Consider the following 17686-nt stretch of genomic DNA (forward strand, 5'->3'; position numbering starts at 1 on the left):
GCTGGTCCAGCACTCAGTGTTCAGTGACAAATAGTAATATATAATAATAAGAACAATAACAATATTAATACTACTACTACTACTAATAATAATATATTGCATATTAGTAGTAGTAGTAATATTGTTATAATTAAGTAATAGGCCTAATATGTTCATAATAATATAATTTTTAATTACATTTATAATTATAATAAATAATAATTGTAACATTTTTATATTATATATAATCATGTTAATTTAATTTGTATTCAATTCTGTTTGGTAAAAATGAATAAAGTGATTGCGGAAAACAGGGTAGTGTAGTGTGTCATTATTTACAATGTACTGCCACCTAGTGGTTGAAAAAACATTACATATGTTTTTTTAAAAAGTACAGCAGACCTCCATCAAAACAAGCCACATGTCATTCATACAGGTAAAATATTTGTTTCTCAAAAACAACGTGTGTGTGTGTAAACAAATATGCTACTAATTACTTAGTGCAGGAGAGAAAATAGAAACGCTAAGCAAAACAGTTTGCAGTACAAACACTAAACGTTTATTTTTTCATTTTCATCCCCTCAAGGAAAATATACACAACTGAAAACAATTATTTGACATGAGTCCACCTATTGAAAAAAAGCTACCAAACTTAACGTTTCAGTGCTCCCCAGACAAAGTGTTCTTACTGAAAACAAACAGACAAGAACTGCATCAAATACATTAGTGTTCTCTTTTAAAGTTCTTTTTACTAACAGATACTCTGCAAAACGTGTAAAACATGGCTGACAAAAAACAAACAAACAAAACATAATCTTGTGTGTTAAATAAGACTGAGATCGACAGTTTGATTCGGATTCAGGAGTCATTTTACCCAGAGTTATGACGGCCCTGTAAGCACTGGACTGTCACTCATCATTCTGCTTGTCAGTGTAATTAAAGTCACGTGATGCCTTTGTGTTCATGAAATCGTATCGCCCTTCCGCTATATACATGACACCATAACGAACTGCTTTCTTATGGTAGATAACAAATTCCTGATTCCTACTAAAATTAAAATATCCTTCCATCAAAATGAGAGAGCAGTAACACTTTTTTTTAAAAATCGATTTTAATTATTTTTCTCCCCTCTTTTAAAATGTCAAAGGCATTATGGTGATATTAGAATCCAAATCTGACTCACGGTGTGTTTTTTTTTGGTGTCAATTTTCTGAGCTGGAAAAACACACAAAAGGCACTTTCAACACCTGTAGCTTTCACTTGGCATGAACAGAAGTGATAGAATGTGTTTATTTGGTGTACAAGAGAGAGATGTGACCTACTTTGCTTAGACTGGATAGACAAAAAAAAGAAAAAGTGGGACAAAATACATACTTCATGTGAGTGTATATATAGCCCACTTCTACTCACAATTAGACGATGTCTGCGATTATAAACACTAAGGCACGATATGCTTTGGTGATTTTGCTATGTAAATTCCCATTCTTGTGTAGCCTGTTCTGATATGAGCAGACATAACGCATTAGTTTCTTAAAGCTGAAGTTCGTCACTTTTGCGCCAATAGCGCCACCTATAGAATTTCAAAAATATTTTCAAACCAACAGGTAGCCCCGCCCCCAACTCACGCCATTGGTGGAGTGAGTGTTTAGGCGGGTCGATCAAAACAAATGTGGAATTTTCATAGTGCAGCTGAATGTTTATGGTTTTCTCGAAAATTACCTGACGAATGGCTTTACTCGGAGTCTCTGCATATTAAGCTGGGATAGGAGGATTTTAAACAGAAAAAATGACATAGGTCAGCTTTAAATGCAAAAGAAAATTCACAAATTAATAACTGATTAAGGGTTGAATTTGGTTGTTTTTAAAGTTTCTTATAAGAAAATGATTTGTTTCTTAGTGTTTAATATACATAACTGTAGGTCACACTGGAACAGCCCATGTGCAGTGTAAGGCAGGTAGTTCCACATAAATAATACAGTACCTTTTTATGCTCTTTCATTAAAGTTAAATCCACTAAAGGTAAAAATAATACCAGGGGCGAAGTCTTTGAAATGTAGTTCAGTGTGAGAATAAAAGGTTGAACAACAGAAAAAAAAAGTGTACTATGTACATGTACTATGACAATACGTTTTTATATAAGCAATGTTCTTTCAAAAACACATTAATGTTGGTTTAAAACATCAACCAAAGTTAAACAGACATCTGAACGAAGTAACAAAACCGTACCGTTTCACCCACACGACAGGTTAATGAAAAATAAACACCAAAACACAAGAGATACACTAATTATAATGTAATTATTCATTCCAGACCTCACCCAAAACGTGACAAAAGCCTTCTGGGTGGGACTGACAGAGGCACAGCCACTTAAAAACGAGGTCGTGAGTCATTCAAAGGCTTTTCTTAGTCCGCTAGGCTCTGCTGCCCTTGGCGGTCGTCAGCTGTGTAGCCTAAAAGCCTCAGTGAATATAAAGTCTCCACTGTTCTCTGGGTCGCTGGCTGCTCTCTGCTCGTAGTGTTACTCGTGTGAGTCGAGGAGCTTCAGTCTTTGACCAGTCTGTAGATGTGATGCTGAGCGCCGTGCTCGCTGTTGGAGACCTCGAACACACAGGCTATGCACAGTAGCGTCTCTTGAGTCTCCCTGTTCGTCACCACCTGTGGGAACAGTGCAGGAATTGATGCTTTTAGCAATCGGCAACACAAGACCACATTTGAAGCCGAATACATAGTCATATTTACGCATGTGCATTTACAAAAGACATGGGAATTGTAGGACCTACCAATAGGATGGTGAAGTTTTCTAGTACGCTGTTCATCATGTACTTCTCAGGCAGGTGCTTGAGCTTATGGATAAAGTTGATCATGTATTCACACATGGGAGACCGGTTGATCTTGTACACAAAGCGTCCGTTCTCAAACCGCGCATACTCCGTCTACCAGAAGAGACAAAAATCAAATAATAAATTAAAAATGTTATTTTAATACTGTTTTCATCTTATAATTACATACATACTGTATCTAAAATTAAATACAATGAATATATTATACATTATATAAATAAATTACACAATTACATTTTATATATATATAATATAATATATACACTACCGGTCAAAAGTTTGGGATCAGAATGATTTTTAATGTTTTTTAAAGAAGTCTCTTATGCTCATCAAGGATGCATTTAATATAAAAAATAATATAATGTATATTAATATTGTGTGGTTTGATAATTTTATATTATATAAAATTACATTTAAATTACATAAAATTTTATAATAATGCTTAATGTATTAAATTAATTTTAAAATTACATTTATGCAAAATTACGTATACACAAATAAAAAAATTACAAATATGATTTTAAATATTACAATACATGTAAAAGTAAATAGTATATTTTAAATGTTACATTATGATTTTAAATATTACAATATTACAAATAAAATATTAAATTAACTTTAAAAATTAATGAAAAGGTAAATATTTTAAAATTTAAAAGAAATTAAACAAAATAACAGTAATCTGACATTAAAAAAAACGTGTGTGTATATATATATATATATATATATATATACACTCACTACTTTACATTGTAGCAAAGTGTCATTTCTTCAGTGTTGTCACATGAAAAGATATAAATATTTACAAAAATGTGAGGGGTGTACTCACTTCTGTGAGATACTGTATATATAAAAATTAAATTGAGTTTATTTTTAGTATGACAACATTTTGATGTTTATGAACATCTTTTTATACTGAAGCTTTATTTTACTTATATTAATTTCTCATATTTCTCATATCATATTCACTCCTCACCTCAACTTTTTCAACCACTTGTTTCCCAAAGGAGCAGACCTTTGTGGAGCAGGTAATGGTCATGTTCTCTGCGCTCTCGTACTGACTAGTTACGCCGTAAAATGCCCCAGAATCCTCCAGGATGTTACAGTTGAGGTCGGCCTGCGGACACACCAGATAAAAGCTCAGTGACGATGAGAGAAAACACTGACAAAAGCAAATGTGTTGAATTCCACCCCAGGGTTTGCATACAGCTGGGTAAATGAATGAGTCATTTGTCAGATGCTCATAAATAAAAGGTGCTTCATGTTAACAGTAAACTCTTTGGGTACTATAGAGCCTCCTGTCATGTTCATCAAGACCACACACACCTACAATCACTTTTTTTCTTTTACAGTTGCATTTAATGGAACTTTTTTGACAAGTTTATTTTAAAACAGTAAGTACACCATCAGAGATTGATGAAAAACAATTTTTTTTGCAGTCTCAGATTTCAAGGCTATGAAATATGATTATAAAACCCTATAATCAAAAACGATAAAAACCTTGTACCCTGCTGCTGTCCTAAAAACACCCATTAGTAAAAGATAAACAAGGCCACCTTCCAAAACTAGTCTCTAATGCAAGAGTGTAATGAGTGTTTGTGTCTGAATGTGGTGGTCTGCTTGGCTCGTGCGCTCAGAGCGGCAGCTGTTCAAATAAAGGCTCCCTATCAAATCCAGCATCATCAGTACTAGAGTTTCTGGATTAAATACACCACTGCTGGCTTTAACACAGCACTTTAATCAAACCAGTTCAGCTGCCTCGATTCAAACTCATGCAGGTGATTAGTGCTCGACGCATGCTGTTTTTCTGAAATCTACACAATGCTGATATGATAAAGGACTGATTCTTCAACTTCTTCAGCACTTTTATGTCGTAGGAGATTATTTTTCAAACGTCTTTTATGTATAGATTTTACCCAGATTTTCAGTCTTGACCTATCATTTTACTTTACCTAAAAGCCATCATTACAATATATATATATATATATTAGGGCTGCACGATAAATCGCATGCGATATTTAACGCGCATCTTGTCAGAAAGCCGGTTCTGTAATCAGCGGTAAATCTCCATCACGTGCGTTCTTTCACATTGAGCAGCATTAACTACACAGAGCCGTTGTTCACTGACGAAAAGACTATCTATTATTAGTTATCAATATTTAACGTTTTATATTTGACAGTATTTTAAAAATTGTAATAGTTAATTTTATTATATGAATAATTAATAGTAATATTATAAATATGACATATTATTATTATATTTTTTAAATAAACCCAAAAACACTCATATTTATAATTAGCTATCAAACTTTATTAATTGATAATTAATTTATTTTAGCTAAGATATCTTTTAATTGAAACTTTTTTTTAAAGTTTATTAAATGTTTTATTAACAATTAAAATTGTATTAAAATTTCCATAAAAAAGCCAAAGGTGAAAATGTGTATAAAAATTAAAGAAATTAATTATGAATTATAATAGGAATTACCCTTATCCCAGACCTATAAAAGCCATCATAAAAATTCATTGTTTAAATTAAAGTTTATATTAGAATTTAAATGAATTATTAACATTTAAAAAAAAATGTAGGTTTGTGATTTGTAATATTATTATTTTTTGTTAAGGCAATCCAAACGTGCCCCTACTCAAAAAGGCACCTCTATTAATAGTTATTAAAATTGTAAAGTTTTATACTGAAAATTCTGTATTTTAATATAAAAAGTATTTATATTAAATATTAATAATTATATTAAAAGGCCAAAAGTTCAAATAAAGTTTGTACAAAACTGCTGAATTAATTATGAATTATTATATTAATTCATGATTTACTCATTTTAAAGCATATTGCATATAAATATATTCACAAAATATCTCAGTACAATGCAATAACGCCACTGTGTAAATTACAGAACTATGAAAAACTGGGAAAAAGTGCAGGGAAAAGAAGGAAATGTGATTGGAAAATGATTCAAACAATTTGTATTGTTTGCATGAGCACCACAGGTCAATGTGCTAACAGCTACAGTATGCAAACTCAAATGCTGAAGACTCACCCAGAACTTGACCAGGAAGAAGGCGTTCTGAGGTCCTTTTCCAAACAGCTCCTTCAGCCCGCCCTTCTTCTCAGGAAATTTGTCGTAGATTTGACGTATGTCCACTGTCTCCAGGAGCGCGTCGTTGTACGAATGATTCGTCTGGCCGATGTGCACAAACAGATGCTTGTTGTACTGCAGAAAGAGATGTAATTAGATCATTGCAACTCTACTACAGGCTACAGAAAATTAACTAACATGCTCTTATTTTGCCCAAGAATAACTACGTAATATGTTGCCTGGTCAACAAGCTTTTTTTATATAATTTGGTTTATATAATATGGTTTTCAATGAGTTCAAATGCCATTCCCAAATGTTGTTTGTGTGAGTAACGAAGCATTGCAGATTGCATTTGTGAGGCATTTCAGGTACGTTCTGAACCTCTTCCCCAAAGCTGAATGTTTGTGTGACGGGACGACTGTATTGAGAACGCAACTCGTTCTGCGTATAGCTACGAACGCAAGATTAATAGCCGCTGTCACGCCAGACCAGAGGGACAAGCATTTCATAGAGATGCTGCCAACATGATCCATTACATGGGTCTGCTTTAACACGGACACAAGGCATTCTAGTAACCTGCAGGTCACAACAATTTCTTCCCGGATCTCACTTTCAATCTAAACATGCTGTTTTGTCTTCATTGCATTGACTGTAGTCAGATCAGTGCTTAAAGACACTTAATTTGAAGTGAGTGAGTCCCACTTCTAGATGAGTCCTGGATCATAAGAAGCATGTTCAGAAGCTACACTCAACCTTATTTTATAATGTTTATAAAGTAATAAAAATTGCAGAGCTGCTGTAAAAACTGTAGGTGTTTAGTAGTGGCGCTGTGGCTCTGCGGCTGCTAAAGCAGGTCAAGGCTGCTCTTCTCTGCAGTGGTTGTGGGTATGTGTGCTGACTCACTGAATCTGGGTCCCGCTGATGCTCCAGGAAGGAGGAGAACTCCACCAGCCGCAGTTTGGAGGTGCTGATGGAGCGGCCGTGCCACGCCGGCACTGCGGCTGTCAGGGGTGTGGGGGACTCGTAAGCTACACACAAACACAGCATTGCTAAACATAAGTAATGTATTAAAGCAATAAGACGAAAGCAATTAAGAGTAACTTAAATAGAAGAAATATACTGTCATTTTTTAGTTAATAATTCTTACACCTTCTTACATTAAATGATATGATATTAAATTATATAACATAATAGTATACATTTACTTATATATTATAATATTATTAAATATAAGATAGTATAATATACCTTTTACTTATATAATATAGATACAAACTTATTATTATTATACATGACTAATATACATTTTATATTAATTTAATAATTTTAAAAAAATTTCCATCAAGTAATGCACTTATAGTCTCTTTATTATATCATGTTATTATAACAAAACTATAATAATATGGTAGTGTTACCATATGTATATGTAAGGCTGTCAGTCAATTAAACATTTTAATCGAATTAATTACATGATGTGTCGATTAATCGAATTATTCGCAAATTACATTTGGCTTTGAAAATACCCACAAAAGATTATTTAAAGCTATTTTTGTGTTAAATGAGAAAGTATTAAGTAGACATTACAAATAGTAGCTTTAGAAAGAAACATTTTATTTGATTCAACAGAAAATGTATTACACACAAACATTTAGGCTAACATCCTAACATAAACGGAACATTAAAGAAGATCATTTGAGAAACATCTCAAATGGAAAGTCACCGGTAGCCAAAACAGCTTTATTACCAACAATCTTCAAAATACCTTCTTTTATGTTCCACAAAAGAAAGTAATTATGTCATAATTTACTCAAACTGTACTTTATCGAGGTTCTTTTGCTTGGAATATGGTTCCCATAAATATACGAAAGCGTAACTACATATGTATTTCGAAGAAAATGTGAAGATTTGCTTATAAATATGTAGATGTATATTTTAACTGCTGCTACTGCTGAGATGTATAGTTTTGTGATGTGATAAATGAAATTGTATTCTTGTTCGTTTTTATTTATTTATAAGACTGTTGGTCTTGGATTGATTTGTGGACCCCAGGAAGACTAGCAACCACTTTGTGGAAGCTAATGGGGATCCAAATAAACAATAAACAATTTACTCAAACCTGAATAAAGACACTTAATTTGAAGTGAGTGAGTCCCACTTCTAGATGAGTCCTGGATCATAAGAAGCATGTTCAGAAGCTACACTTCTGTTTTCTTCTAGTTTAGCAGAAAAGATCTGGTTTAGCTTAGCACTTCATTTGATTTTTTTGACTCGGAATGAGTTCGGTGGAGATTTGAGGTTGTGAAGATTTCCATTATTATCAGTGGATCAGGAAAAACGCAGGATGTGACCTCGGTCATCATGACCATCTCTAATAAGAGCCCACTGCCCTGCAGCTGCTGTCAGTAGATTTGCATTTCTCTAAAGCATCGCACAAGGTCCATGATCCAAGGCTAAATGCTAAATCATCATCTCACCAACACCAACGATATGCAAATAAAATCATGCAATACTACTAACATTGATCCTTTCATTTAGATTCAAAGTACTTCATAATCAACACAATCTGTTTATAAGTCTGATTAATTTATAAATATTATTACTCAGGTAAAATTGTATTTATGCAATAAATTAAATTAATAAAAATGCATATTTTTTGTATTATTTACTATATTAATATTTCTTACATATACTTTATAACATTTATTATAAAGATACAAAATATATGTATTTTTATTATAATTTCGAAGAAAATGTGAAGATTTGCTTATAAATATGTAGATGTATATTTTAACTGCTGCTACTGCTGAGATGTATAGTTTTGTGATGTGATAAATGAAATTGTATTCTTGTTCGTTTTTATTTATTTATAAGACTGTTGGTCTTGGATTGATTTGTGGACCCCAGGAAGACTAGCAACCACTTTGTGGAAGCTAATGGGGATCCAAATAAACAATAAACAATTTACTCAAACCTGAATGACTTAAATTTTGGGGTGAACTCTCCCTTTATAGTTTTTTCCCCCCCTTTTTTATTTTGAATGAAATAATACAATAATACTCAAATAAGAAATTAAAACTGCCAGCAGGTGGCGATAATTGTCTTTATGAGTCTTTCATTCATTCAATTCGTTCAAACGGCTGATTCATTCAGGAATTCACTAAACGGCTCACTTTATGAATGGGCCTTTGAATCATTGGTTCACACAATTCGTTCAAAACGCGGATTCATTCAGAAACTAAACACCGCTGTGCTGCTCACAGATGCACAATTCTGCTGTGGCTTTAGGTAATATTTTTGTTGGCAACACTGAGCAAAATCAGACAATATTGTGTTTAAAATATAAAATAATGTTAACGTCTTAATTATTTAACTGTTGTATAAAACCACTTGCACTCGTGGTATTCGGACATAAGCAGCACTAGTGTGATATTGCTCTTGCTGCTCGTGTGATCGTCGTGTGCTCATGTGAGACAAAAAAAAAATGGGAGAATTTTTGCCCCAATATCTTGAATTTTAGGGCATAACTGCACTTATGGAATTGTTGCCCTGCATCATATTTGTCTTTTTTTTTATTTTTTATTAATGCTCAAAAATCAAGAACAGTACACAAAAAATAATACAACCATCAACATAAAAATGATAAACAACAATAACAAAAAATTAAGTAAAAATAAATAAAGAAGAAGAAGAAAAAAGGGGGGTGTTTAATACATTACAAACTGAAAAAATAAAATTGAGACTTACATGTCATTAAAGATAGGAAATGCATCATATTTGTCAACAACTATGAAATGTAAGATGATGTACAGGTCTGGGGGCGGGGCCAGTGCGTTAACTGGTTCAAATATTTTAATCGCGTTATTTTTTTATAACTAATTAATTAAGTTAACGTGTTAAACTGACAGCCCTTAATATACATGAATAAACAACAAACAAAAAGTAGCAGTTTTAATTCAAAGCAACAGCTTTGAGCGGCTCATCCAAGCAAATATAAGAACCAGAATTTTTCTTTTAAAAATATACAAAATTTAAGCAGGTTTATGCAAACTTACACATTCATAAAAGTATCAAAGGCATCTGTTAACTATGAATATACACACCTGCGATGGCTGTGGCCGTCTGGATGGGGTAATTCTGCTGTGCGAACGGCTTCACACTGAGGTGATTATCACAAGGTGAGGTGATTATCACAAGGTGAGGTGATTATCACAAGGTGTCATTTTTAATTCACAAGTTGTTGTACACGTTTTAATATGTACAAACTCAGCCGTGTATATTCAAGTTAGTTAAGTCATATACACTTACTCTTGTGAGGAACCAGGCTGCCCTGTTGACACTTGCCAAATCTAGAAAAGGAGTCAAATGTATTGCAGTGTTATAGTGTAAAACAATAACGATGCATGGGACACTAATGGTTTTAAAGCGGTCTGGGGTGTCTCTTACCCCTGTCGCCCCAGGCAAGGTGGCTCGAGGGAGTCCTGCGAACCCCAGCCGGCTGTGGATGGCCGTGGCCGAGACGATCTGCGCTGAAGACATGGCCGCCATCCTGTTGATCACATCATTCTTCACGGTCTGGTCCTTCAACGAAACACACAACAGAGAAGATTTAGCTCCTGCTCTGTTATTTGCTATAAAACCTCATTTATATTATTAGATGAAATCAAATCTAACCCTGGCTCAAGGGCAAATGAATTTGTCTCGTTAAGACCTGACGCTGTGAAAAAGCAGATAAGGCCCATTTAAACTGCTCTACCATACAAGCTAAATGGGCAAATAGTTTTGCCATTGACCTTTGATTCTGAAAATTTAAAGTGTTAAAAATGAATAAACTGAAGTACTTCAAAACTTAAACAGTTTTATGTAAGCACCGAGTACTGCATATAGCATACGTGAGGAACTCAAAGCTTTAAAAAAGGAAATTAAATTCAGCACAGAGAGCTTTATGAGTCACAGATACTACAACATGTGAATTACTTTCAGTCTATGTATACTTTAGACCAGCAATATCCCTCAAATTTTGCCATAACTAGACTTGTTAAAGGTTTGTGAGTTTCCAGAATGCACGCCATGTTAATTAGGTTGTTAGTTTTGACTTTATACTTTTTGTTGTGTGGTTATTTACTTTTCATGCTTATTGACAAACGTATGTGAATAAACAGGCCTTGTGTGAAGAATGTGAGCTCTGTTTCTGTAAGAAATGCTGTATAAATGCAAGCAGTCAGCTGCGGTGCATGAAAGCAGCAGTCAGTCAGACTGTCTGATAAATGTGTTGCACTGTGGTCAAACAGGCTGACAAGTACTGGAGTGCATATGCTTAAAGAAGAGCCTTTTGTATCATCACAGACGCTGCCAAATAAAATGAGTAACCAATCCTATTCGCCCTCTTTCTCCCTTGAAAAAAGCACCAAAATAAATAAGAAAAAAGAGAGAAAAACTAAACAGAGGTTTTGTCAGTGGACTGTCATTTGCTGTTTAAACCACCAGATGCCACAGCTGCTCAAAAGCACGATCCTTTGACATCTCCTCAGGCCAGCCAATGACAACATCAGCATCTACACACCACTATACATTATGTTGTATATGACAATTTAGAATTATTGTTATTTTAATACAATATTAAAGTGTTGCTTTTTTAAAAGAAATTAACACTTTTATTCAGCAAAGGTGCTTTATTTATTTTTTTTTTAAGTGACAGCACAGACATAATGATACAAAAGATTTTCAATTCAAATAAATGTTGTTCTTTTGATCTTTCTAGAATAGAATAATTCTGAAAAAATGTTTAATGCTTGAATGAACTTTCTAGAACAGAAGATCCCTGATTAAAATGAATCATGGTTTTCACAAAATATGAAGCAGCACAACTGTTTTCGACATTGATAATAACAAGAAATGTTTCTTGAGCAGCAAATCAGCATATTAGAATGATTTCTGAAGGATCATGTGACACTGAAGAATGGAGTAATAATGCTGAAATTTCAGCTTTGCATCACAGGAATAAATGACATTTTAAAATGTATATAAATAGAAAGGATGTATTTCAAATTATAATAATATTCAACAATATAACTGTTTTACTGTATTTCTTTACTGTTTTATGCACCCCTTCTGAGCATAAATTTTTTTTTTACGGTAGTGTATATATCAGGGGTGTCCAAACTACGGCCCGCGGGCCAAATGCGGCCCGTGGATGAATTTTAAGCGGCCCGCAGCTGTCTTAATAGTCTATGTTATGTATGGCCCGCCAAGCATAATTTACATCGTCGAATCCGGCCCTCTTTAGGAAAAGTTTGGACACCCCTGGTATATATAATCAATACCAGTGACCTGAACCTCTATGTAGACAAGTCTACAAATTTTAAGCAGGTACTCACAAACTGAATAATGTCTAAAGGAGGCACATCTGCTTTGACTTTCAAACCACATTGTAAATCGTGTGACTGTCCTTGAGCAACTTTACTCAAGTCGACCCGTCTATCACACATTAAATATTTCTGTGTGCATGCGATGCCTTTCCAAAACAAACAAGTTTGTGCAAAACAGGAAGGAAACGGACAAACATGCAGAAGAAAAGAAGTTAGCCAGTTGACTGCATACTAAGCAGGCCAGTCACAAGCAGGAAATCTAGGCTACAGACAGTCAAACAGCAAGGCACTCGTACACACACAAACACACACAGTTCAGTACGGATATGGCCTGAGAAACTACACACATACACACACAGGCTGTGTCAAACACAAGATTGGCATGTACCTTTAGCTTGGAGTGAAATTCTCTGGATTTCCTCCGAGCAAGAACCTGGATATGACTGGAGACCTGGTCAAACACACACACACACACACACACACACACAAACAAACACAAAAAGAGCATTTTGTAACCATGGAGATGAAAGGCCCCCTGCCATTAGCCACAACAACATGCACTTTAATTACAAACAGAACATCCAACACAACCTTTCACATTATTTGTTCAGCAACAAGAAAGAAAGTGATCAGCTATTTAATTAGTTCAAAATTCTGTTTTTAAGTCAAACTGACTTTACGGTAAATTTGTAAAGATTTGCACTGAATTGAGAGCACAAAGCAACAGGTGTCCACTCAGTGAAGAGCGCTTTGGTAACTAGGGAAGGCAGTAAGACAGCCAGACAACGTTTGGATGAAGCCATAAACAAAGTCTGGCTCGTCACAATGTGAGTTTACTGGAAACAGCCTCTATAAGCAGCATTATTTCTTTCATGTCACACTCAGAACTTGAAACAGCTCTGCTAACCTGTTTTCTCGTCCGTGTCTTTCCCGTTCTGAGTTTGATGTATCTGGCGATTAATTCATTACGACCTGTAAGAGAAAAAAATATATATACCTGTTAATGGACAGTAATATTATATAACCTTTATTTAAATTTTTAAACAAATTATTTCAGTGACTTCACACTGATTCATTGTTCTGCTTTAGTTTGCTGCAAAACTTTAGTATTTAAGGTTACACCAGTATACCAATATTTACGACTATAAATGTATATTAAATACACAGACACATGAAGAATTAGCTGAACTATTATACAACCCAAACTAGGTCTGTCAATTGATTAAAGCTTTTAATTTTCCAGATTAATTGTTTTTATATATAATAACCACAATTAATGGCTTACATGAAATGTATGTATATGAAATTTATTGATTATTCAAATACAATATTACAATATTGTGGCAGACGAATAAAACGTTGAATAGACTAAAAGTGGCTCAGAAGTCAATATATTGTTTGTTATATTTTCATATCATTTAACATTAGCCTCAATGTCCTACAACTCATAGTAATTAATATTCAATAAAATTTGAAGTTAAATTTAATTGCACTAAATTAACATTAAACAATGCAATTTAAATGATATGGCAGAGGCAAGGATTATCAGTGCATAACTTTATTGTTTATTCCTCATATATTAAATTAAATACTTGATTTTAAAAAAGAGTTAATCAAATATACATTGATATAGCAAGATTATCGTGTAACATTAGTCAGTCACTGGCCTTCAACGCACCAAAATTAAATTAAACTAATTATTATTTTAGGTTAAATTTAATTAGTTCATTTTAAAAAATGATTAATTGCACTAAATTAACATCAAAAATGCAAATTAAATGATATGGCATAGGCAAAGATTATCAGTGCATAACAACTTTATTGTCTATTCTTCATATAATAAATTAAATAGTTGATTTAAAAAAATAATTAATCATAGTAAATTAACATTGATATGGGAAGATTAATTATCAGTGTAACATTAGCCAGTCACTGGCTTACAACCCACAGTAAATTAAATTAAATTAATTATAAAATAAAATAAAATAAAAATGCAATTTAAATAATATGGCAGAGGCAAAGATTATCAGCGCATAACTTTATTGTCTGTTCCTCATATAATACTATGATACTGAAAGAACACTTGAAAGATGGAGCTATGAAAGTATAAAGTAAATATGAACTACTGAGCTTATAGTGCTTTTAGAAGCTTGACAGTCTCTAGTCACAATGTATTTTCATTATATGGAAAACAGCAGTGTGAACCTTCCTCAAAACATCTTTTGTGTTTCATGGAAAAAAGGAATGTCATGAAGGTGAGTACATTATTTCATTTTGAACTAGTCCTTTAAGGACAATATCTGACGGTCAGCCAACAAACAGCGTCAGGGTATTTTCTCCAGCTAGCCCTTACCCAACGTGCCTGCAGTGTAATCTCTTCTAACCCAGACCTGGGCCTCCCTATTCTTCCAAACACAAACACACACACACACACACACACACACACACACACACACACACACACGCTCTGTGCGTTCACAATGCGGGCATTCATGCACACTCCGCTCTCAGATCAAAGACACTCCAAACGGCCAGCTGTAAGCATGCTTACTGCTGCATAATTCATTCTTTTCAGTCACTTGAAAACATGCTCAGCTGGACTTGGCAAACCTGCAAAACAACCTCCAGAGAGAAAGGGGACTTACAGGGACAGAGAAAGAGAGAGCCTGTCGACGAGTGCTGAGTTTTGAGAGTCTCCCCTGTGGAGTTTGGTAGACAAACCAAAGCATAAACTGATCAAAGAGACTAGCTGACTCTCAACAAGAGTTCAGATAAACAACACCATCATCACAGAATTACTGAATGACAGCTACAGCTGATTATTACTCAACACTCCCTGGTGATAATATGAGCTATTATAAAATAATAATGAAAGAAAAGATATATATATATAAATATATATTTGTATGTATGTATGTGTTATAAAATTATATTTCTTTAATTCTCTCTCTCTCTCTCTGTACACACACACAAACACACTCACAGTGTTATTTATTTATTTCATTTTATTTTTTAATAACACAAAAGGGAAATGCATATATAGATTTTTAATTACATATTACATATAAATTATATTAATATTATAACTAATATAAAAATATATTAATAAAAATAATGATTGAATAATAATAATCATTATTATTATTTTTAACAATAATAAATAATAATATATTAATGTTAATAAATAATCAATATTAATATTACAATAGTAATTATATAATATATAAATAACATACATGTATACAATATTTTTACATTATATAATACATATAGTCTATTAATACATTAATATTACACTAATTGTATATATTTAAAGTATATTTTATATTATATATGGTAATGTTTTATTTTTGCAATTAAAAGCGAGCTGATAAATGGACCTCACACTGATGAAGGGTTAACCTCAGCATGTCTTCAGAGGGCAAAGATGCCGCCAAAAATGGGGCTCGTCAATCATTGTGCGCTAAAAGCTTTCTCTGCCGTCAGTCTCTTCCAGCAAACTAAATGAAAGCATATGATTTATGCTGTGATATCCAAACCTGAATTTTTCAATGTCTAACAGGGACAACTGACTCAAAAATGAGATTTCTGTCAGCATTTACTCACTCTAATGTCATTGCAAACCTGTATGTCTTACATTTTGCCATGTTTCTTACACAAATCTATCATATGGCTTCAGAAAACTTGGAATATAGTGCATGTTTTATATAGTGAGAAGAATAGTGTAGATGCTTCATGTTTTTGTGTCCTTTTTGAAGCTTTAAAACATTGATGGCAGTCTCCAAAATTTTTCTTTTGTGTCCTGTAGGAAAAGAAAAGTTGGTTTGAAATGACATGAGGGTAAGTGATGACCAGTGAAGTTTCATTTTTGGGTGAACTGTCCCTTTAAGCCGTGATAATACAGTAAAATTGATTTAACTCATGGCCAACCCTATTTGTTCTTTGTTTTGTTTTCAGATAACACTAACTCGAGTCTCCATTCTCTGTGCTGAAGAGACTTTAGACTGCAAGGGTGACGTCAGAAGCTGAGACATGTGGTTCACTCACTCAAGTTCATCATATGGCAATCATCTTGTCAAATAAAATATCTCTCAGAAAAGTGATTAAATCAGATAAAAGCATTTGGTTCACCTCACAAATCTTTGAAAAGCTTTGAGCGTTTGAAATGACCCACAAGTATCGGGGTGTTGGTCTCAGGGCAGGACAGAAACCCAGAGTCTTTGGGACAATGGCTCTGCTGCTCTGCCGGGCCTGATGGATGACTCTGAGCCGAGGTCTCGGGCTGCTATTAGAATCACAATAGCCTAAACTAACAATCCAAAGACTTTCTGCAGGGGCTCCATGACTAAGGAATGACGAGTCCAAACTGAGACTGCAATATTCATAGCTGATTTCCATGGGCATCATAGAGATCAATAATTTATCAGTAGGTTTACATTATATTTTAAGCAACAGAATACAACAATAAAGAATGATGATAGATATAATTTTCAATAATATTATAATCACAAAAACAGGCTTGAAATAATTCATTTTGCATAAAAATTTTAAAAGCATCTCTAATTTATATTGTTATATAAGAATTATATATTTCTGTATTTTTGTCATTGTTTATTGTTTACTTGTATTTTTGTGACATTTGTGACAGTAAATAATAATAATAATATATTTATTGTTATTATTATTATTATTATTATAGAAAGTTTATGCCATATTTTGTGACATTATAATATTAAAAATAACAACAACAACAGCAACAATAATCGTAATAATAATAAAAAAATATATAGTTAATTATTAGGGGTTGCACCGACTAATTGACTAGTCGACTTTAATGCTCTGCCATGACACTTTAAGCTTGACGTCGACTAGTCGCTGGTCCTATAGAGGGCGCAACAGGATAAGAAATCTTTGATGGACTTCCACATTTACGCATCGTTTCCAAACAGTTAAAATGACAAATAAATGCATACTCTGAAAGCGCTCCACAAGACGTGTGATTATATTACTGGATGCTCGAAATTGAACAGGAGAATGAACTTTTTAAACAGCTTATTGTACAGGTAAGTTAATCGCCGTTCTAATTTAATGTGCTGCTGCACTGTAATGCACACACATAGGCTACAGACAGTAGCGCGTACATCACGCGCACAGAATCATTCAGTGCGGAAATGTATTGTCAACACTGTTCTGTGATTTCTCAATAAAAAAGCTTAGAAACTGAAAAGTTCAAGCATATATTTCTTAATAACTAAATCCCACAGCTTCACTACTAGTAGAGAGACGCTGCCAGGTAGAATTAATTCACACACGCAGTCGCTCTCACTAATGCATTCATATTAATGTAATCTTTACTGTGCTACTTTATCTGTATCCGATTTAGAACGAGCAGACATCTGTGGGACATATA

General features: G+C 33.6%; 1 protein-coding gene across 3 annotated transcripts in view; it reads right to left on the reverse strand.

Annotated features, from left to right (window-relative positions):
* Positions 1–1168: 1168 nt before the first annotated feature.
* LOC107745922 (transcriptional enhancer factor TEF-1-like) overlaps positions 1169–17686 on the reverse strand; it is a 51411-nt gene continuing 34893 nt past the window's right edge. For all 3 annotated transcript variants that reach the window (XM_016559957.1, XM_016559958.1, XM_016559959.1), the window contains 10 exons: positions 13184–13248; positions 12665–12727; positions 10355–10489; positions 10217–10257; positions 10012–10067; positions 6815–6939; positions 5873–6046; positions 3796–3936; positions 2760–2912; positions 1169–2634 (listed from right to left, as the gene is read on the reverse strand). In XM_016559957.1, the coding sequence (XP_016415443.1) occupies positions 2521–2634; positions 2760–2912; positions 3796–3936; positions 5873–6046; positions 6815–6939; positions 10012–10067; positions 10217–10257; positions 10355–10489; positions 12665–12727; positions 13184–13248 (1067 nt within the window). In that variant the 3' untranslated portion in view covers positions 1169–2520. The remainder of the gene's footprint in view (positions 2635–2759; positions 2913–3795; positions 3937–5872; positions 6047–6814; positions 6940–10011; positions 10068–10216; positions 10258–10354; positions 10490–12664; positions 12728–13183; positions 13249–17686) is intronic.

This window comes from Sinocyclocheilus rhinocerous, unplaced genomic scaffold (assembly GCF_001515625.1).
Source record: "Sinocyclocheilus rhinocerous isolate Xijiao unplaced genomic scaffold, SAMN03320098_v1.1 scaffold2183, whole genome shotgun sequence".
Lineage (NCBI taxonomy): Eukaryota > Metazoa > Chordata > Actinopteri > Cypriniformes > Cyprinidae > Sinocyclocheilus > Sinocyclocheilus rhinocerous.